The following is a 23695-nucleotide window of genomic DNA, read 5'->3' on the forward strand; positions in this document are numbered from 1 at the left end:
TCAGTTGGGATATGATATCACTTATATTTGTGTTAAGAAACATATTGAAGACAGCCTAGATGTTAGCCTAGAAGAAGTTCAATTAAGCTTGTGGCTGATAAAGAATTTATCAGCTCAATAATAAAAGCACCCAGGGATTTCTTTTCTTGTGAAATAGGGGGATAAATCCCTGAGCTGTCAGCCTGAAAAAATGGAGGGGAAGGATGACACATATATGCAGGGCTTTCCCATGCTTCCCATGTAGAGATGTGAATGTCTTTTGAGGTATTGTTAATAAGTAAAATATGGCTATAAAGGCCTTGATTCGTGTTGACACAAACATGTTAAGAGAAGAGGACTGAGATGATGTGGGCTGCCATGACAGGAGGAAACATGCAGCTGTAACCCCTCAGTCTCCTAGCATCTGCTATAGTCAGGGACTAGAGATATGTCCTGTGCTAAATGATGAAGAAAACACATTTTATCTTATTACTAACACAACATTTCTCACCAGTATCAGCATTTTTTTTTAACTGTCCAATTTTGCCATTAGCCTAAATAAACTATTGTTCACAAATTGTCGGCCTGTAGGGTATGATTTGCAGACTTACCAAAATAAGAGTTCTCTGGAAAACATAGTCAACAACAGGTTCATTGTGTCCACTTTTACAGATTCTTCTCTTGGTCTTCACAGGTCCGCAGTAGGAAGTGTAGTGTCTGGTTTATAGTTTAGTTCTCTTTCTATGGCACTGGTTCTTATGCAAATTAAGATTCTAGAATCCGGTGGGTCATAAGCAAGAGTAATGAGTTCTAGAATCTAAACGACAGTTGCAGTGGAGAGACACAGGACATGAGGAGAGAGAGTGGGGAATAGACATGTCTGTCCAACTTGGAATCCAGCCAGTCCTGCTAAGGGCTCCATACATCCATATGGTATGTGCTCTAACTACTCCGCCACCAGCGCATCCCCCTGGATCGAAGGTACTATTAACAAGTCTTCTAACATGCAAGTGTGTGCGCATGCATTCTCACCTACTTTGTACTGTGATTGGTCAGCACAGTGAGAAGGTAAGAAAGTATCTCTCTCTCTCTCTCTCTCTCTATTGCTCTTTTTCATTAGACAAGTCTTTGTGCCATATTTCATGTGGACAGCAAAGTGTAACACTATGGTTCCCTGGAGAGAGTGCCAGAAAATCTGCTCCTATCACAACATATGACAACCAATGGAGGACTCTCCTTCTCTGCCACCTGTCAAAAAAAAAAGCCCCCCAAAAAAGCCTAAAACCATAGCCTACATGTAAATGCCAAAGATATGAAAATAACATGGGTAACTTGAGCCTGATTCTCTTAGCAGTGTGAGTGACAAAGAAGAGCCCCAATTCACAGATGCACTTATTCAATTGTCACGTTAGAGCGGTTGGCAGTTGTGATGCTAATTCAGCTGTCATTCAAGGGAGAACGCGTCTTCTTGCCTCACCCCAGAAGTAAGAAAGACAGTCTGGTGAGACATGTCACTCATGCTGCAGAGTTACAGTGAGGACATAACATGTGACCCTGATTTTAATTGCTCTCCCAATGCACTGGTTTCCATGCAGTGGCTGCTGAGAGTGAAGCAACCTTCTCTTCTCAGTTGGCCGCCCCAGTTGAGGAGAGACTTCCTCTCTCAGGAACCTGTGCAGATATTTCACCCCCACGCAAACCAGCTCAATCTATAGGCCTGGTTTAATTTGAAAAAGACTGGGCTATCACTGAGTGTTATTAAGATTATTCAAAATGCCAATCCAGCAGGGCAGAGTGTTTAAGGCGTGGGATATTCCCTTCCAGGGTTCAGTTGGCGCAATTTCATCCTTTCTAGAGAGTTAATTGACAAAACAGAGGATATTTCCTCTATTGAAGTGCGCTCACAAGCTATTTCAGCTTGCCATGCCTGTTGTGATGAAAAAACTGCAGCCCAGCAGCCTCCGGTTTGTCATTTCATGAAAGGGGCTCTGAGACTATTACCTTTCTCCAAGCCAATTTCGACATGTTGGGATCTGGCTGCAGTTCTGGGGGCCCTCACCGCATCCCTCTTAGCTGCTGGAACAGAATGACTTAAAAATGCTATCTTTTAAGGTGGCTTTGCTGTTATGTGTGATACTCATGCATTCCAGCCTGTACTCGGCTCACCTTTGGGAAACTCTGGGTGACCACCTAATCCTGCTTTTATCCAAAAAGATGGCTAATCCATGGTCACCAGTGGACTTTTTTGGGGGTCATTTTACCTTTGTTTGGACAGATGACAATGTAGAAGGACACAGGAAATGAGGAGTGTGGGTCTAATTATTCACAACTCAAATTTGATAAGGCATATGGAACTGTCCAAAAACAGATCAAGAGATCTTAATAGTTTTGAATTATTTGGGCACTAAACCATTCAAGCAGCAGGTTTTCATATTTTTCATTTTTCCTATAAGTTTTGACATTGTATGGGAGTATAAGGGCTCAAGCATCAGCATGTACAGTCAGACACTTCACATACAAGTGGGCTCTGAAAGTAAAAAAAAAAAAAGCCTGTCTAGTGTCATCACCATCACATCCTATAAAGACATAATATATTTAGCTTTGAGAGCTTCACTCATGTTTGTTTTCTCAAATTAGCCTTCAAACATATCAACAGTCTAGCCCCAGAGCCTTTTTCCAGATATATTCAAAGACAAGACAGTAACTAGCAGCATGGTGAATGGCAACTGTAACATACCACATCATAGATCTAAATTTGGAAAATGAGCTTTCTCCATAAGGGGCTGTCAGCTCAGGAACACATTACCAACCAAAATCAAATTAATTACAGAAGATCCTTCACAACAAGGATTAAGGGCAGGCTACAGAGCTGTATCAATTTTTAGCTAATTGTCCTCTAAATGACTGTGTTTTGTCATTGTTTTTCCATATTTAAAGTGTATTACAGCCTTATGAAAAATGAATGCTCAATATTTTAATTATACTGTATATGCAAAAGCCCAGCTAGGGACAAGAGTGGAAAATTTGCAATACCTTTAAACTATGTAGAGTGCATTAGTTCTGATGAGAAATAAAAAGAAAACACTAAAAACTGAGTGGAGAAACAGAATGACAACACCTCCATAAATGGCATAAGTGACACTTAAAGGTTTGATGATGGTCTTATCGAAGGTGTTAGACCAACGAGTTAAACAGCTCTCCCGGCCACCATCATAAATACATCAAATGATGGAAAATCTTTATGAAGCCTGGTGTTTATCTCCTATTGAGGAGTTGGGAAATCAATAAGGAGCACTGAATCTGATCTCGCATCAATTGTGTTTAATTTATCACCTCATGTGGTAACCAACTTTGTCCCTCTTAAATTAAATCAAGAAATCTTTTTACAGTAACTTCTAAATTAAGAGGTTGTCAGGTGGATAAGTGCAACACTGCATGGAAGGAACTCCTCTGTTATGGCTCCATGTCATGTGTGGGGAAAATAAAATGGTCCACATGGCCTAAGTTGATGAACTAATTGACATCCACAGCCGTGATTGACGATGTTTCTCAGAGTAGAATTGGCGTCAGTGATGGAGATGATAAAGCATTTCAAGGGTTTAATGAAGTTTTGTTTTATCTGCTTTATTCATCATTTGTTTCAGAGTAATTTCATCTGATTTTCAAGTGCCATGCAGGAAGACATCCATATAGCCTACTTCTGACACCAAACTTTCCTCTTTAAAGGCAAACTTGCAGGGTAGAGAGCTAAGAGTTCACTATACAGCCTGTAACCTCATGGATTTCTGTACCATCATATTCAGTGCATGGTTTTTCTGCTCAGAACTAATTGTGGTAACCATAATCCAATGGAGTTTGTCATTAAACTTCAAAAAGTGGACTTAAATTTGGTCTGTGACCTTTTACAATTGCAATCCCATGTTTTTGTCGAATGTGACATTAATCCTTTTACAACAGTAAGAAAAATGTGGAGGTTGTGATTACATATTTTACATTAACGAAACATACATGCCGCATAAAAAAAGTAACTTCAAAAACATCCAGCCAAGATATTTATGGTGTCAGATTAGCAAATTGACGTCTGTCTGAGCTACTGAAGAGTTAACTCTCTTTTCAAAGCACCAAAATGTATCAGATGCATGAATAGCTGCAATTACTTCTTGTTCACAACCCCGCAGTCAATTAGACATTACAATCTCTCAGTGATAACCATGGTAAATGGATGATGGCTCATGTCCCACAGACGGGGATAATTAAGCTACAAGTCATAGTCTAGAACAAGCTAAGTTGAGCAGCATCTGATCTGGCAGATTATTGTGAGCTCTGGGCTGTCACTGACGTTCACAACGAGTTCCCCATATGAGACACGACCCAAGTCAGGGTCAGACAGCCCTCTCTCCTCCTCTCTCCCTCTGATCCTCCTTGTGCTGTACTGGGGCATCTCAAATCTCATGGAAGCATGACTCGTGCATTTATATAAGATTATTCTCAGTAAACCCACACAGAGTGGAGCAGTCTGCGCTCAGACTGAATGGAGCTTTATATTTCTTAATGCAGCAAATAAGGATTAAAGCATTAAGCCAAATATAGTTCTCACGATAGCTGGAGGAACCAATTACCCTCAGTGTGCGCATGTTTCCATTATAGGCATCTACATGCTAAATTTGAACAAACGTGGGAAAATCACAACCTTGGAGGTTTTATGTGCATGTTTTTCTTTTAATTGCAGTTTTCCAAGCTCCCACTGCCAATGTTCTTTCACCACACGCAATTCAACTGGTCTTTCATTGATTGACACCAACATCAGATGGATGGAAAATAACCAAGAAGTGATTAGGAGAGGCATCAGGAGTGCAAGTAGGTGAGGAAATTGACGTCTCAGTATCAGTCATTTCTAATACGGAAAAGATGAATAACTATTGCAATGCAAGACATCTGACAAAATGATGATGAGAATGATTGTTGATGAAAAAAGATGAAGAAATTTGTTTTATTGACAATTTATCACATTTGATAACTCTGGCAAAAATGTAGATTTTAATGTTTCACAATAGAACAGAAGAATAAAGGAATAACCTCCACTTTTATTGTATTTATTTATCAGTATATATGGCCCTAAAGCTCCTGTGTTATGTATTCCTGCTTGTCTTGAAAAAAAGAAAAGAATTCAAAGCTGCAATTTAAAACAGAAATTTTGCAGCTCATGATGTAGTTGTTGCTCCTGTACGAACAAGACTGGGGATGATCATATGGCATTTGATTGCAAAGTGTCTTTTTTTATTTTTATGTGACACAACTAATATAATCAATAACTAATATTTGCTATGTCACCCAGAACGCTGTCACACAATGTTTGGTCAAATCTTTATTTTGACTAGTTTCAAACATACGGTCACTGTGTTCTGTTAACATAAGTTCACAAACACCTCAGCTAAAAACCATCTGAGCCGAAGGAGTAGAGCCTCAGTTACACAGAGGAGGAGCTAAAATGGCTGTTTATGGCTTGGCTCCATGTTCACAATAACCACTAGGTGACAGCATTGCACTTCAGAGTTGTGTTTGTCTCATGTGACCTTGTGCAACCTTTCGCCCTATATCCTATTCCATGAGAAAGGTGGTACAACATGCACACTCAGGGTAAAAGGCTTAAAGTGAGTCATTACGGTAACATCAACACACCGGTGTCAAATGATCAGAGTAAAAAATCAGTTAACTTCTAGAAATTCATGACTTAAAATATCAAAGGGAAAGATTTTCAGGTAGTTTAGTGGAACTAACTTTCATTTCCTGTGGGAAAAAGTTATTAATAATGTGAATCAGTTTTACAAAGTTACATCACATGCACACACACATGACACTTAACCTGAAAACAAAGTTTTCTTCAACAACAAAGGCCACAACTACTCCTCCAGTTACTGTCCAAGAGTTACAGTCCAAACCACTAATATAAGTCTTAACAAAATCTTTAACTGGCTTTGTTTTAACCTTTAAGTGCAGTGTAAATAAATAGCTGAACAGGACTTAGACAAAGGCACACCCAATGAAGCTGGATGAACACTTCAACTGTTCCATTCAGTGGCATCTGTTTTTGTTTTTCAATGAGTCATTTTATTGGTCAACACATGACATGTGACGAGTTAAAAATATTTACTGCTTACTTCCTGTGTATGACGTATATGATGACTCAGAGAGTATGTCGGTATCAGGTTGAAAATGTTCAGTGTTGCGCAATTATCGCACTGACTTCAAAACCTGCTCGTACCTGTAAACATACTTGATCACCCAATCAAGCGACAGTTTGAAAATGTTTGAGAAATTGACATTTTGTTAAACTTGCTTGGGCATGAAGGACTTTCTTCGGCTTTTGTTATTTTTTCCCAGAACTTATAGACAGCAGCATGTGCCAAATAAAACCTGTCTGACTGGTGAAATAACTGCAGTCAAACTGTTCTTCTCAGAAACACCAATTAACAAAGAATATCTGAGATTTAATGCAAGATTTTATTTGAAAAGCCAACGCTCAAGCAGAAATCAAAGCAAACTTGACATGGTGTAGATACAAGTCTTTATCTCTGTCTGACTGGAATCTGACAGTAAAGCCCCAGGTTTTCCTGGTTTATTCTCGTGTTGTCATAGTGACTTGTTCAGAGCAAACATGTGTCATGTCATGTGATTACAACACTCCCTCTGGGCACCCTTCTCCTGAAAAAAAAAACCCGCCCGACAGGGGCTTCTAGGATTAAATCTTGGATCTCCACCTTTTTTTTGTGTGTCAAGAAGATGCGTATTTATTTATTTTTTTGATAGTGAAATGTTTTATTAGTGGGTGTGGTTCCAGCATAAATTGGCCAGAAAAAGAATGTGGACCCTTGGGAATGACCTGGTTATCTGCATTGACTGATCTTCATCCAAGTAAAATATAGACAAACACAGAATCCCCGAACTAATAAATCACAACCAGTTTTTCTTCTGTGTCTCTATTGAATACAGATATTAACACGTCGACTGTGCTGGTGTAAAAAAAAAAAGAACTCTTGGGTTTAACTGTTGAACTGTTCAATCTTTTGAGGCCTGTCTGAAGTAGATGTACTGTTGTTTAGGGTCACTATCCTGCTGCATTACCCAGCTTCTACTGAGCTTCAGTAGGTGGACAGTCTCCCTCACATTAATCCTATAGACACTTTGATAAACTGCCCTGGATGATGATGAGTTGGCCCAAAGGCAGCAAGGCAAATTGGATGCTCCCTTCTCTCTGTTTCACCTTTGGGTGTATGCTTTCATGTTAGTGTGCGGAGTGCTGCATAGTTTCCCAAACAGTTCAACCTTCATTTTAACACTCCATAAAAGATTATCTCAGTAACACCGTGGAGTGTAAAGGTGCTCATTGTAAATTTCAGGGACACAACAATGATTATTTCCCTTTCCCCCACACTGTATGTTAGTGTGACCATGCACTGTGATGTGCATTTGGTAAACTCATGATCACAAAACCAGCTCTGTGCCTTTCGACTGTTCACGTCAGCAGGTTTTTATTGTGAATGAATAGTAAACTCAAAATGTTATTAGAAGATGATTTTATAAATGTATAAAAAGTCATTGTAAGTGAAAGTAGCTCTTCCCAACACCTCCATATTATTCAGTTGCTCAGACGCCAGCCTGAGAGTTTGAATGACATTTTCAATATGGAAATGGACAAATATTTGTGTGTTAATAATAAAATATACGCTTCATAATTATCTTGAATTAAGTTCTTACCACATTTAAGGGTACTTTTTTTTTTACATAAATTGAGCTAATTACAATTTTAGTGGAGGTTTCATTTAGTTTTCATTGCCACTATGCTTAAAAAAATAGATTTCAATATTTAAAATGAATGAATAGGTTAACAGATTAAAAACTGAGAGTAAAACATACAAAATATTAAACTGGAAAGATGAAAAAAGTAAGGATTGTTGTAAGGATCCACAGGAATCTAAAGGAGAAATGATAAAATAGCCTACACAATAGCCCATTTCCCTGAATGAACATTTATTTTCTTTCAGGTAACATTAAGTGTCTCATGTCTTCCAGCCACTGCTGCAGTGGTTTACCAACCTCCCATTTTGGTCAATTTCAATACACAACTACCCTTAATGATGAAATCATGTTTAATCATCATGGTTGATGGATCCTAACCTATTCTTCTCATGAATGTTGTAGCTATGGCCTACATATAGGCCATAGCTACAACAAATGGATGTAGGAACAAACAAAAAAAAATCTTTGTGGGTTATAATTCCTCTATTTTCTTGCTTACTAAGCATCGGCCAATCAAGAGTTTCTTTTTTCTTTCCTTTTCCTTTTTTTGGGAGGGAAATACTATATGAAATAACATTATCATACATTTAAAAATGTATGGAGTTTATCTCATATTTCTGTAGCAACATTCAGATTCATTATAAACAGAAGACAAACGAAATCGAAATGAACCAAACTAACTCAATAGGCTATTATGTAAATTCTAAAAATATCTCAGGGTTGTGTGTTTCGGCGTTTCAGACTTTCAACGATTGAGTCAGACTTTGTTATGGTTTTGGTTCACTGTTGTCTACCTGTGTACTACATAGTCTATGGTGCCCTGCGGCGTAAGGTCTGTTTCCGGAAATACTTACATCACGAAACTTCAGGTGCTTCTGCCGCTACGACTGATGAGTCGAAACTGCGTGCGCGCCCCCGCCCACCTGCAGCAGAAACCGCCTAAAAAAGCGCGTCGCCGCTTCTCTACTCTTCATTCAAGGTGCGGCTGAGGAACAGGTGCGTAAGAAGCCACTGACAGAACTTAATAAATCCAAGAGGCACGATTTATCTGCAAGTTGTTTCAATTAAACCAAAGGAGTAAGAAAACAGATCATATCTGAAGAAGTTCCGTTCTCAGGAGCAAAAAGAAGTTTGTTAAAAGGCGTAAATTTGGGATTTGTACCGCCTAAGTTACCTGACGAGCAAGTGGACGTCGACAGTGTTTATTCCAAGTCAAGTCGTTGAAGAGAGCGAGAAGAGGCACAACAAGTGAAGGAAATGGCAAACTCCGGGTTGCAGATTTTGGGCTTCGCCCTGGCGCTTCTGGGAGTAATTGGACTGATAATTGGCACCATTTTGCCCCAGTGGAAGATGTCTGCTTATGTCGGAGATAACATCATCACAGCGGTGGCCATGTACGAAGGACTGTGGATGTCCTGTGCCTTCCAGAGCACAGGCCAAATCCAGTGCAAAGTCTACGACTCAATCCTGCAGCTCAATAGTAAGTAGACACAGATGCTGGGTTTAAAACGTTTAAAATATTTTGATCAACTTAGGGCACATTGTAAGATTAGTTTTTTTTATTTTAATATTTTTGTTCATATGATGGGCAGGCCTATTCGCTGGGGGGAGGGTGGGGTGGGTGGTTTTTTGTTCTTCTATACACTGAAGCTGCCTCTGTGATTAAACTGGATTTAATGTTTATATAACTAACTTTAGTGACCACCCTATGTTAAAAACACCCTGTGGTTAATATGTAACAGGACATAATGTGACAAACTGACTGTACCTGTTCATAGGCAAGTAACGTTTTTTTCTTCAGGCCATTCTTCACCATGACTTCTGAGCTCTTACAAGATTCCTGTGGCTTGGACTAACCGGTTTTGTCACTTATTAACCCAGCTTTTTATTCACTCAGAATGTAGTTATTTGGTTAAAGCCACAGTATCGGGCCTCACCTCCACTGTTCAGCAAAACCGCTTGTAGTATCAGTGTCCTGAACATTTTGTTAAAATTGTAAAATTCTTTCCACCTGATAAGTGAGAATGTGTGCATTACTTTTTACACTTAGGCAATGATTACCCTGCAGCCATTGTTCAGGGTAGCTACCCCTCCTCCAGCATGAATAGCACAGGTAGTTGGAGGTGAAACACCTGTATGGGTCACTGTTTAGTCAACATGGTTAACTACCAGCCCCACAAACAGTTGCTTTGTCTTTTGGCCTGTAGGCCATCAAATCAACAGAGGACCATCCTTTGTCACAGTCTGAGCCACGAAAATGTTGATTTTTCAACACAAAATGTCAGAAATTATGTAACATGAAGTGTTAAGTTTACTTCTTATTTCTAAATATCTGTAGACAGCACATAATGAACTGGTTAAACTTTTACATTTGGCCTTACTTCCTGCTGTGGTAGTGTGGGTGCGTCAGGGGCAGTAGTTAACGGAAATTAGTGGAAAAACACTGCTTATTCATTGGTGGCAACATAAAGGAAAATCAGAAGTTAAATGAAGAAGCTGGAACATACGATATTTTTTAAAGACTGGGGTGTTGACAGTGTTTATAACTCTTATTGCCCTATCTGCTATCATAAAACAGTGGCTAAGTGGGTCAATGGTAGCACGACGGTTTGAATCTTCACTGTATTTTTTAGGTTTAACTGCTTAGTCGCCTGCCCTCGGGCAAAAAGTGCCTCTGTAGTCCTGTATGCAAGTTCCACCGCATGTGTTCTTGATTCAACATATTTGCTAATTACAGCTGAGAGTTACCTGCTGAAGTGAGTTGGTTCATGAACTCACCATTTTCCAAATGGCATGAGCTCATTTATTTTCATTTTTTCATGTTTGGCTTATCAAAACATTTGATAGAATATCTACAGAACAATGTGTCTTATCGCCTCTTCAAACATGAACACAAACCAACTTTGATAAACATTGTGTGATTAAAGTTGTGGTTAGATATGGAGCACAAATAATAACTCATTTTTCAGAAATAAATGAAGTAACACGCACCTAAAGTTTTGGGAACATAACTAGAGAGTTTGACAACTAAACTTCACATTGTAGAGAAGGGCTTTTGGCTTTTTTTGGATTGTAGTTTCATCCTATGAAATGTCCACCTGCTGAGAAGCAGACTGCGAGTACCTGAAATTGGGAGTGTCTTTCTTCTAATGAAACCTGAAACCTGGTTAGACCTGTTTCTGACTTGCACGCATACAAATTCACACACCCACTCCCCCAACCCTTCCTCCACAGTTTTTTTTTTCACCTTCCGGTTAGAGCCAGTTTCTGTGGTGCATTGTTATAGGGAGTTGCAATGAGACACAAGAGACAGAAGCCACTCTGTTTTACGTAAGCAGTGTTTGTTTACACTGCTTTTTCACAATGGTGACTTTTAAGCACATAAAAATCAACTGGGGTCATGTTTTTAACTTGTGCCAACATCAGAAGTTACTGTTGAAATTCATGCTAGTGACAGTTTTTGTTTCGATTCTGACAAAACCAGTTTTCCTTGTCACACCCTTGCGGTAGTCCACCAACTATAACCGATGGATTAACCCTGTCATCTCCCCTCATCCAGGTGCCCTCCAGGCAACCCGCGCCCTCATGATTGTGAGCATCATTGTAAGTGTGGTAGGCCTGGGTGCAGCCACCATGGGAATGAAGTGCACCAACTGCGGATCTGATGATAAAACAAAAAAGTCTCGCATCGCCATGACTGGGGGCATCATCATCTTGATTGGGGGTAAGATGACTTTTTATATTAATGTGTGTCTTTTTTGAATTTTTCACTTCTGTTAGGTTTGTATCAGTTTTGACATTTTTGATGTTCTTTATTATCCTACAGCTTTGTGTGCCATTGTTGCCTGCTCCTGGTACGCTCACGACATCATCCAGGCCTTCTACAACCCTTTCACCCCCGTCAACACCAAGTAAGTTTGCAGAAGTTCTAGTGTGTGTGGGTTTGGTTTGCATTGTCAGCCAACACTGAGCACTTCTTTAGCAGATTACTGGCTCTAAGCTCTCCCTGCTGCCCGTTATGTATCCAATCATTTGAAGTTGATGAATGTATAGTGTGTTTTGTTTGCCCTTTTTACTGACTGTGAATCCCCCTCTCTAGGTATGAGTTTGGGTCTGCTATCTTCATCGCATGGGCTGGAGCTTTCCTGACTGTAGTGGGAGGTTGCATGCTGGCAGCTTCATGCCCAAGAGGCAAATCTGCACCAAAGCATCCCATGTACAGCAGACCCCCCAGCAGCAGCAAGGAATACGTGTGAGCAGGACATGGGTCGGTGTTATAGGCTGAAGGAAAACTTTGACTTTTTTGCTATTCCAACTCAGAGGTCGAAACGTTGAAGATGTATCCCAGGAGGCATTCAGCACCTGTTTTTATGCCTAATTTTCTCCAGGGCTGCCCTATGATGTTACTGTAATATTATTTTAACAAATGCATTCAAGTTTCAAATAATGTTTGTTTACTTCTATGAAAGCGCTCACCTGCGTTATTGCAGTCAGTGCTTACACTGATTTGTATACTATGTAAAATACTATCCACTTAGTTGGCACCTGTAAAGCACTAAGTTAAACTTAAGTTGAAACACCCGCATACAAATTGGTATGTAGAAGTAAATATTTTTCTGAATGCAACCACGCACTGTGCTTCAGTGCTACATTTCTTCATCCCTAGAATATACAGTGTGGAAAATGGTTTGAATGCACTGAATTAAAATCATTCATTCATTACAGTGTGGACTAAATGCATAATAGTTCATCTTCTGGCACCTAGTTGGCCTTTTTTATTTTATTGTAATCTCCATATATTTGTATTTATGTGAACCAGACAAATTTTATTCAGTTACAGTTTTGTCAATTTTGTTTTAATCAAGTGCCGAGTGAAACTTATTGATTTCTCTATTAACTCAGTTTGCCAAAGTTCATGCTGACAAACCTGCAGCATGAGAAATGTTGTGCGCTATCTGTCAACTTGTTCTGTGATGATTTCTGTTTGTGTGAATGGGCTTGGCGTATGATTTGTTGTTGTTTTTTTTAGTTGCATTAGCTTTTGCTACACTCATCAAATTTTCACTTTTTAAAAACATTTTAAATTGTGATTTTAAAGTTTGTGTTGTACATAAAATAAAAGTAAAAAATGTACGTCTATTTCTGGTTTCTGGGAAGTCCTTTAATACAAGAGGGTTAAATGTAAAGTTATACTTGGAACCACAGCTCAAGTGCTCAACAAAATAAAAGGGGCAATGAAAAAAGATGAAACAATTTAAAAATTGACATTGATTTTAATATTCAAATTGAAATTTAATATTAAAGGAATAAAAAAAATAAAGTTGAAACTGTGAAAAATAGCTGTAATATAGAGTAAACTATCAAAAAGCAGACATTTGGATACATTAAGTAATTATCAACATATTTCCGTCAAAGTAAGAAATGTTCATGAGCAGACATGACACACTGTGGCTGCAAACGGTTTCCCCACTGGAGAGGGATCTGAAATGACCAGAGACACGCTTCTCTCTGGCTGGAAGCCATCTTCCTTTGGGTGGAAGGGTGCACAGCGCTACAGTGTAATGGCTAACAAAATTAAAGTTGCTTTGGTTTTATTGCCCCCTTGTGGTGTGTACAGGTAACTTCCTTTAGTTGGACAGGAAGTATAAATTGCATGCATGTAGGAATATAATGCACTTTATAAATCATGTGTTTCAGATTGCTTTTAAAAGCATTCAAAGTGATGTGGGGAAAACTTTCAGGTAATATTTCACCACAGTGGAGTTTTTGAACGCAGCTCATTCCTCCTGTCTTTTTAGCATCTCATCTCCCCTCACTTTGTCATTAGGTGTCTTCAAGTTAGGATTCTGGTGATTTATTAGACCCAGAGGTGTCTTGCTCCAGTTCTGCCTCTCCTCTGTTCTCATTCTGCCGCCGCCTGCCATTCTCTAATCATTATTCTTCCCTCCCCACAGGCTAGATCATAAAAGTAGTAGTGATAATGATTTCACTCCTAAGTGGCCGAGGCATCTGACCCCAGTCTGCCTCTGTCCTATAAACTAAAATAAATATAAAAGTGTCTCTACACTCTGGGAGACAGATCTTTTGGAAAGTAAGACCTCCTAAATGTAAATAATGTAATAATTGGTATAGGTGCATACTTTGTTGTGTGTGTTAATTACATTTCCAATGAATGTGATTAACCAAGAGTGTGTGAGTCACTATATTCAGTATGCATCATAGATCATCATGTCAATTATTCGTTCCCCCTCATTCTTGCAGATGGATTACCCATTAAAACTGAAACTTCTCTTTATTGGAAAACAGTTACTGCAACTGACCACAACACCACTGAACTAATTACATATGAAGGGCTGTTTGTCACGCTAAATCTAGGCCATTGCTGCACGCACACACACACACACACACACACACACACACACACACCTTTCTGAGCTACTGTGTCACCCTGACTGTAAATGATGCATAACTGTAGTCAATTACTGGGCAGATGTAGCTTTATTGTGAGGGGACAGAATTGTTGCCTACAATATCTGCTTTTCTGGACTTCTAAAGTAGGTTGATTTCAAATGTTTTTCACCTGTATGCGACACTTATACAATATTTGAATAAAATGTTCTTGTGTGAATGTATTCGCCTTGCTGGTGATGCCTGCCCCCTGACCTTATATGTCTATCTATAGTGGTAGTTTTGTGTTAGGTGAAGGTCTTGAGGTTATATCTTTGCAAAGCTGTTTAAAGCACATCATTTATGATGTCTGTCTTTGTCAAATGTATTATGGAAAACAAATGGGTTTGTGCCATGTCTCTCAGACAGCATGACTCACAGTGCTGACTCATATTTCAGTGAGATATGGTCCAAATAGGCTGACACTGACAAAAAGCCTGCACAACGGTCCTGCTTAAAAAAACATGAGTGCACATCTCACCATTCTCTCTGAAACCCTGCAAAACAAAGCACAGGATGCCTCTGATGACACATGACTGCACAGCTGTCAAATATTTGTCCAAACGTCGCATGATGCAACACACATAGACATTGCACTTTTAATTATTGTATTTTTATAAATGAAGAAGGAACTAGTTTTGTTTTCATTATTTCTGGGATATTCTATTACTACCACTGGCTAACAGCAGGTCAAAACACTGATGATCCAACATCACAGCAAGATGCTTTTTAGGAAATGTCAACAGGATTCCTACTGACCTACTCTGCCGCCACAGCTCGTCTTTCTTTATGCAACCAAAGATTGAACAATGACACATCTAGCAATACCTGTTCAACTACTAAGAGCAATAAAAACAAAAGATTTCACACCTCACAGTTAAAGTTGAGCTCAACATTTTGAACAAGCAGATTCCGTCACTAGAGTTCAACAACATCATGGTTCACAAGGTTCAAAATGGACAGCTGAATTTAAATTACTGGGCATATAAAAATGTAACATGTTCCTTTTTTACCAATCATCTCCTTGGTAATAATATTACACATTGTGATGCCCACATGCATCTGAGAAGAAGAAAAAAAGCTATTTGGGAAACATTAGCCAAAGAGATGGCACAAACATTGTTCTCATTTTGGATTCAGATACAGACACACATTATCTTCTCTTCAAATTAGATTGGTGCTTGTAGGAAAATCTAATTTAGGAAATTGGTTGATTAACATTTATCTTCAAAATGAATACAACTAGCAATAACTCTTATTGCAGAGAAGCACAACAATGACACTGGATGCAAACCATTTGTTTTTATTCATTTAACAGGGGACAGTCCATCCAAACCCACAGTATATTTAAATACAAACTCACACTTGTTTTTGCTAACATGGAATGATCTCCTGCTTTAACATGCCCCATGCACCAACATTTACATTTTCTATCTTAACTGGTCAAATGTGCATAGAATATGTGGCTTCATTAAACATTGACCGGTGGGTATTCCTCCCAACAAGAGTAAAACATCCATCCGAATTCTCCACAACTGGTTTTGGAAAGTTTCACCAACTCATTTGCAAAATTTCTTCATGCATTCAGGCACTCGGAGCCAAATACTTAACCTTAGTCCTATTGGCTATCAGTAGTCATGGCAACATTAAGCAGGTTAACAGACCAATCTCCACATAGGCCAACAGAGATGAGATGTGTCAGGTGCTGCACTTGTTTCAATCTGCTCTCAAAGGTCAATGAGGCTTGAGGCTTCATATTTGCGGACGGTAAAATACATGAAAGAACATTTTGAATTCTGACTGTTTCAAACAGAATTAAAAAATATTTCCTGCCATAAGACAATATGAATCTCACAATAGCTCAAACATTCAAAATACTTCAAAGTGCAAAGTTTTCTGCCGTGTTCACGATGGTACCTGACTGATTCCCCATCAGCCGACAAATCTGACTTTCCAAAATTGAAAAAAATTATGTGACCATTTTAAACTGATGTGTTCATGAATTGATTTTAAATCAAGTTTCTTGAGCTGCTTTGATACTAGTCTTGTGTGTGAGATTTTTATTTACACATTTACAAAGATGCAAATTTGTAAGATGGTTCTCTCCGGGTTTATTATGTTATTTCTCAGTCCCAACGAAGAGCTTGGTGGAGGTGGAAGGACAATTCAACAGCACATCACACTGTCACCATCCACATTACGACCTATCCAGTCTCTTCATATAGGAGGGCAGGTGGAGCCCAATTACACTTTGTATTAATGATAACTATGAGGCACTGAGTTTGGCTTCAGGGGGTTTGGGAGGAGCAATGGATACAAACAAGTCATAAAAAGAGATTCTTCTTTTAAAAAAAAACTACTGTTATTTGGACTTATTTAGCATCAGTCACCGTCTGTCTCCACTTCCACATCTCTGCAATAACCTAAGGGGAAAAAAAACATGAAATCAAAGGTTAACTTGATGAGCCAAATATGTTGCAGAATAAAATAACAAATTTGCACTCATTTTTATTCCACTGTGTATGATCAAGATTTCAGACTTTGGTGCCTCCTGGTGGTAAGACTGATGAATGACAAATAAATGAGCTTAAAATACTAAAGAATCTCCTGCAATGACAATCTAATGGGAAAACAGTTAGGCCAAAAAGAAAAGAAAGGAGTTTTAAAAAATACCAATGCCAAGAATCATAAGTTTGTCTATCGGACAAATTCTTGAGTTGGGAGGACATGCATCATTGAATTAATTTTTGGGGGAAAAAACAGTATGCACAGGTGGTCAAGCTAGCCATGAATTAAGTTTCAAATGCTTTCAGTAGTCAAAGTAGTCAGTTTCAAACTTCAAATATGCAACAGCTTAGCTGTGCCAAACATGTTTAAGTTACACGTTTGTTGCTTTTTAACTTTCAGTCAAATTAAATAAAGTGTCCTGATTCATTTTCCAAGATAATCTGTCAACCGATGGTGTCTGATAAATACCAGAGCACGACTTAAAGTCAAGAGTATACCTTTGTATCTGCGACTCTGTAACCGTGCTTCAGGAGGTTCTCAAACTTTGGCTGAGCTTTAGGTAATGACACTCCCTGTGAAAAGGAGACAATTATAATGAATGAGCAGATTTAACTTCACTTTGTCACATTTCACTTTTACAAAACACAGAGAAACTTTTTTTAAATGACCTCCAAGGACACAAACCTTCTTCACTGCCTCCATTATCTTCTCCTTAAGCTCAGGGACTGTTAGAGATACTTTAGGGGTTGTTGGGATTTTAGGCGACTTCGCACCCTTTCCTTTAGGGGTCTGTTCCTGTTAAAGAACACAGATTAGTTGTGAGCAAAGAGAGAATAGCTGGAAATATTACTTACAACAGAAGACAACAAGAGGGCATAAACGATGATTAAACATGTTGATATACTAACCTTTACTAACATTTGGTAGAGAGGATAAAAAGCAGACTAATAGTTACCTGCTTCTTGGCTGGAGTGTTGCCTTTAGCGCTCTTGCCATTCTGAGCAGGGGTGGCCTGTTTGGATGTTGCTGGCTTGGCCTGAGAACAACATGCAGCTGTTAGTGAGTAAACTGATCACTCAGGTGGTTCTAATGAAACTGTAAAACCTCTTCATACCTTAACAGGTGTCTCTTCCTCCTCGCTCTCCTCGTCCTCCTCCTCATCATCATCCCTGATAGAAGAAAAGAAAGAAATGCATCAAACCAATGTTATCCCAAATTATTAAACATTTTCTGTTGATACATACAGTACAAGTAAATGAAGATAAAATCAGAGTAACAAAAGGCTGCAAAGGAAAAATTCATTTCAGTGCAGGGTGCACTGAAGACATCTGTCAAACACAGCCTCAGAGGATAAGTAATACCTTTTAAACCAGTTCAATTACACATTTCTTCAGTTCACAATATTCAAGTTCATCTTAAGATCACCACAAGCCCATATGAACACTAAACCTGCTGTCATTCCTCCTGTTCAGTATTTTAAAGGTCAAAATCCAAAGTCCTCAATTTGTATAAAACGTATTTATCCAAACGGGCCAATTGAGAAATCAAATGGCTTATCAGCACAAGTTACAGCAAAGAGCGAAAATATGTACAATCCAATTCTTAATACGGACAAACTGTTGAGTGCAGCATGGGATCCTTTCATGACATCAATGGGAGTATAAACACTGTAGTGAGCCAACCCCATGTCTGTGTTTATATGGTCACTTGACTATTATTTCAGGCTCTGAAAAACTGCATCTATCCTTCAACTTGTTCTGATGCCCATTATCACTTCTGTCCTCTAGGTGAACAGCAGTGACCTCAGAAACACAGATGTAAAACATATATTTCCTTTGAAAAAATATTTCCTTTGAAGAAATGTCATTCTATAAACATCAGTGGTTTAGTGTGACAATGTTTTTGATCTTAGTTTTGAACTTTTGGACTCCTGGTGTATGTAAACGAGAAACACGAGCCCAACACTCACTCGTCATCTTCATCATCATCGTCCTCGTCATCCTCATCGTCCTCGTCATCCTCCATTTCCATTTTGATTTTTTTCTGGAAGGAGGTGAAAACGTGGGTTGAAGTCGTGTCACTTTTGACAAATGTTGAAACCAAGACTGTTGACGGGCTAAAAACAAACCTGAGACTTGGCGGCGGGAGAGGATGCGGGCCTCTTCTTTGATGTCTTGATGTCCTCCTCCTCCTCTTCTTCCTCATCATCATCATCCTCATCAAAAGACTGATCAGCCTCCATCACTTAAAGAGAAATGACAAAATGTCAGTTCAGCTAAAAAGCAGATGTGTAGCGGTCCGACAAGATCTGGATGTTCACTGAAACACATTATTTCGCAACACAATGTTCTTCTAACAAGTACTCACTGACGAGGTGTTGTCCGCTGATATGGATGGGACCGGCACCAGCCTTCAGACGGAAAACTGCTGGGGGTGTGATTGTGAAACCGCCAAGACAAACCTGCACCAAGAATTCAAATGAGTGAATCACATCCAAAGAGTCTGAATTTTCTCAACATGCTGTGGTGCTTTTAGTGTGTCTGCATATCATTAAGCAGTCTACTTACACTTGGCAGCGTAGAGGGCCTCAGTGAAACCAGAGCGGCCTTGATTTTCTGACCCTCTGTGTCCTGTCCTTCCACCTCCACCATGTGAAGTTCGTCTTTCGTGGCGGGGTCCACACAGGCCTGGAGAGGGCAAGGGAACAACACTCTGAATATTGTGTATGGCCATTTGTGTCTCATTATCTGGTAACCAAGGTAACATGCATGTGTATTAATTATTCACAGAAAATGAGGCCCTTTTTTGTGTAGGAGTGAGTGCAATTCAGAGTGTGGACACTTATGGCCCTTTTCCAATAGCACTACGTGGCTCGACTCTGCTTGTTTTTTTTTGCTTTTCCACTGGGGATAGTACCGGGTACATCTTTTGTTAACGCCTATGTAATGCTTGTGGCTCTACAAATAGGTGTATATTTGTTAAAGCATTTCTCATAAATCCCCTTAAACACCCTTGGATGACGGTGTCCTTACCATCCTTAGATCTAGCTGATGCTCAAAGTCATCGTCCTCAGGGTTGAACACCACCTCCTTTCCAGCTTGCAGCACACACCCTGTTAGAAAGATTTTAAATCATAATCAAACAACTTAGACAAAGTGTTGCAACAGCAGATGTCAGACTTGAAACATATGAACACGGATATTTTAATCCATGAGGGATTAGACTTGAGTCGTAGAAGAAACAAAAAAAGGGAGAAAGTGACTCCATTGTGGGGAAAGTGTAAGTGCAATATTTGCAGTGAACACACGAGGGAGCCATCAAGACTAGTGATATGAAAATTTCCACATGGCCTTGGCACAGGGAATCCCCCCCAAGTTAGGAGAAATGTATTTAACAGCATTTTACTAAATATTACCTGATAAGTAATGAAACATTCAACAACACACTTCTTCACACACACAAATAGTTTACTGTTTCAATGGCCAGTGAACACAACATATAACTAGCTACTTTCATAGTAACATTAAAGTACACAAAATACATCTAAATCTTTTACATCCCATTCCCATCTGAGACAGTTCAAAGTGATACACTAATGCCCAACTGCTGGGGACTTATTTCAACATATTACATGTGTGAATACCTTTTAGCTGTCTGTCTTTTGTCTGCATCATCAGTTTTAGTTTAAGTTAAACTGAGTGATGGACACATGATCAGTGGAAACCCAATAAACTCCTGCTGATATATATCCTGTACAGCTAGCTAACGCAGTCACACTGATGCTCTTGACTGGTTCCCATCATTAAAACTGAGTGAGAGTCAGAGCTAAGAGGAAACTTTATTCACAGAACTAGGTCACATGTTTCCACCCACGTTGACATAGTTTCTTTACCGACAAGCTCAAACCCATTAAATTAAATCTTAGACTGAGTTCACGAGTTAAGAAAAAATGAAATGCCATTGAAAGCACAAAGCATATTTATGGTTTAGTGGAGAGAAAACGCTTAAATATCAACACTGTGGAGAAATAGCGGGCGGCGCCATATTGGCAAGTGAAACACGTGTGTGGCCAGTTCAGTTCAGTCCGCTCTGGAGCAGCGCTGCTCACCAGCTCCCACTAAACCCCCGAAAACACTATTACAGCTATTAATATCACCAGGTGTGACACTATAAATAATGTCATATGTCATCAGCAGCGTTGCCCGCCATTTTAAAAGACCGGGAGCAGCTAAATGACACCGTTTCTCCTGTCCTGGTATGAGCTGTCTGTGCTATCAGCGGTGCAACATGAGCACACGGGCTTTCTACCGCCTCAAGTCACATAAACAACACACTGTCGTCTCACCGTAGAGGAAGGTCTGCGGGGCCATTGTTTCTTCGTCCATGCCGTTCATTTTTACCGGTTAATATGCTGACAACCTGCTGCTTGTCTGCGGAGGAAGGAAGACTGACTAACTACTACTACTACACACACCACAACGCAAACTAACGTGGCTCTCTCGCTCCGCCTCCTCTCTTCTTCTGCTTCCGCTGGATAGAGAGCCGAAGAGTCACAGCGCCGCCTGCGGTGTCAGGACCTACACTGCACAGTCCACAAGTAGGCTACGGCAACCCACGCTCTGAAATAATAACATCAACTAAATCATACTCAAAATAAAAAACACCAAAACAAACAACCCTTAAACTTAACAGAAAACCCAATTCATGGCTCCTACATACCAGCCCCTAATTATTAAAGCAGAAGTAAGTGATATATTTGTGTTAATATAAGTCTTAAATAGTTATATCTTCCGACAGCAATGTTTGGACTGAAACACGGGTCTCTCAGTCCCTCTGCTCTGCTCTGAGCCGAAGAGAAAACATTTATCGTATCCTACAGTTTTTATCCAATGAGGAGAGAGAACGGCATGCAGGGCTGTGTGTGCAGCCAAGGAACGCCGTGAATGTGGCGACGTAGGGACGAGGACTGTTATGGTGCGTTCAAGGAAACTCGTATTTTTCCGACCGTGAAGTGGTACCAGTTCGATCTGGTTCACCGGTCGGAAGTTACGAGTGGCCGTTATAGTGACTTTCACCGGTAAAACAGGTCGGAAAAACACGAGTGGGTTGCCTGGAACGCTACAAAGTCGTAAGTTGTGACTTGAAGCTGTAATTTACGATTTCAAAAGCCTGCCTGGAACGCAGCATTAGCGAAAACGACCGGACCACTTACTTCTGCTTTAAGTTATTACACACAATAATTACCCATATTCATATTAATAGGAGACATGAACCAATATACATTCAAAGTTCATAATGCACATTTTTGTCTTCTTTCTTCCTTTTTCCTGTTCTTCTTGTGTCACAAGCCAATACATGCTACAGGGCAGATTCTTACCACAGGCATGGTTTGATGTCGCACTGTACAGCCCTGGCCCCTGGGTTTACCGCTGGCTGGTTAAACTCTTTATAGGAGATTAATGTTGGTCTCATTGATTAAATCTAACAACTGTGGCAGTCGCGTTAGTTAAGTGATGCTTCAGGTGTGTATTGCTGGACAGAAAAGCATCGCTGCCTCCACTTAATTTCATCCAGATAAGGTGCACGCGCCTTAAAGAGACAGGTGCATTGCCTCGCCACATACCCCCGCCCCCTCAAAATTTTTTTTATTGCGGATTTACACGAATCACACAAATGACCCATTTGGGATCCAAAACGGCGAATTTCGCCGAAAGGTGACAACCCCAATAGCATTGACTTTTGGGCCACATGTGGCATTTAGCTGGCACCTCTGGCTGAGATGTGATATGGCAAAATGTATGAGGACCAAATCATACCCACATACGCATTGCCATATATTCAAATTTGGAGGGAATTATTCTTCTGGTACACTTATTTAACTGAGGCACTTGGCCCAGATAATAGAATATTCTTTTGGGCCGCATGTGGTATGTGACTGGTAAAATTGGAGGGAATATCTCTTCTGGGGCAGTTCTGTAATAGAAGCACCTGACCCTATGTAACTGACAAAATGGCAAAACACATGAGGTCCACATCATAACCACGTTGGTTTTGCCATACCTTCAAAATTGGAGGGAATTTTTCTTCTGGCACAGTTCTGAAATAAGGCACTCTCCCAGATGATAGATGTTAGCTTTTGGGTTACAGTTGGCATGCAACTGGCACAAGTGGCAGTGGGTGAGTTTATTCTGCGACACCCTCCGGACATTTTCATTTTCTCTCACTCAGCTTCTGGACTGGCTGCTGCTTTGGGTAAGTGAATTTTAAACCTTTTACATTTTTGTTGAACTACTGATAATTTATGGCACACACTAGACCTACATCTTTAGAGGAGAAAGCTACAAGTTAGCCGAACAGAACTCGGTTTTAATTTAATAAAGCGTGTGTTTGAAGCGCATGGTGGAAAGAGACGGCTATGGCTGTGTTAGCAGCTTTAGCAGCTTTGCTAACCCTACTGCTCCTGGGATGAAAGAAAGCTTGATTTAAGTTACTCCAATGTCTGATTTATTTTATTTTGATTCACCGGAACTTCACACAATGTTTTTTTATAAACGCGTTAACACAAAAATGATTTTAACGGCACTATTTTTTTTTTTTTTTTTTTAATTTTAAATTTTATTTTAAGAAAAAAATAACGAAAAAAGAAAACGCACGATTAAGTTAACGCTGTGACATTGGAACCAGCCGTTGCCGTCTTGTAATGTTACAGAAAAGCTGCATGTTGACTACACTAGAGAACTTGTTCTTCTTATCACCAAACAAGGCTGCTCTCTCTCTCTCTGACAGCTGATTTTTAAATACCATGAATGGAAAGCATAAGAAACATCCAGATGTTTCTTTTCTTATGTTTCTTATCCATTCATATTGCTGTGATTTCAAGCAAAAAAGAAAACGATGCGATTAATCACGATTAACTTAGGAAATTTTGAGATTAATCGTGATTTAAAATTTTAATTGTTTGACA

At 39.6% G+C, this 23695-nt stretch overlaps 2 protein-coding genes across 2 annotated transcripts; one reads left to right on the forward strand and one right to left on the reverse strand.

Moving 5' to 3' along the window:
* The first annotated feature begins 8748 nt into the window (after positions 1–8748).
* On the forward strand, positions 8749–12915 carry LOC146974339 (claudin-7-B-like). The gene is made up of 4 exons (XM_085797531.1): positions 8749–9256; positions 11336–11500; positions 11603–11687; positions 11876–12915. The coding sequence occupies exons 1-4, from the start codon at positions 9034–9036 to the stop codon at positions 12030–12032; spliced, it is 630 nt and encodes a 209-aa protein (XP_085653657.1). The 5' UTR covers positions 8749–9033; the 3' UTR covers positions 12033–12915.
* A 2595-nt stretch (positions 12916–15510) lies between these two features.
* npm1a (nucleophosmin 1a) lies at positions 15511–21218 on the reverse strand. The gene is made up of 11 exons (XM_085797533.1): positions 21077–21218; positions 19764–19843; positions 19299–19418; positions 19099–19192; positions 18860–18975; positions 18701–18774; positions 17846–17900; positions 17687–17767; positions 17416–17526; positions 17229–17303; positions 15511–16646 (listed from the first exon to the last, which is right to left on the reverse strand). The coding sequence occupies exons 1-11, from the start codon at positions 21123–21125 to the stop codon at positions 16596–16598; spliced, it is 906 nt and encodes a 301-aa protein (XP_085653659.1). The 5' UTR covers positions 21126–21218; the 3' UTR covers positions 15511–16595.
* Between the last annotated feature and the right edge of the window lie 2477 nt (positions 21219–23695).

Source organism: Trachurus japonicus, chromosome 14 (genome assembly GCF_045865225.1).
Source record: "Trachurus japonicus isolate A0001 chromosome 14, Traja_1.0".
Lineage (NCBI taxonomy): Eukaryota > Metazoa > Chordata > Actinopteri > Carangiformes > Carangidae > Trachurus > Trachurus japonicus.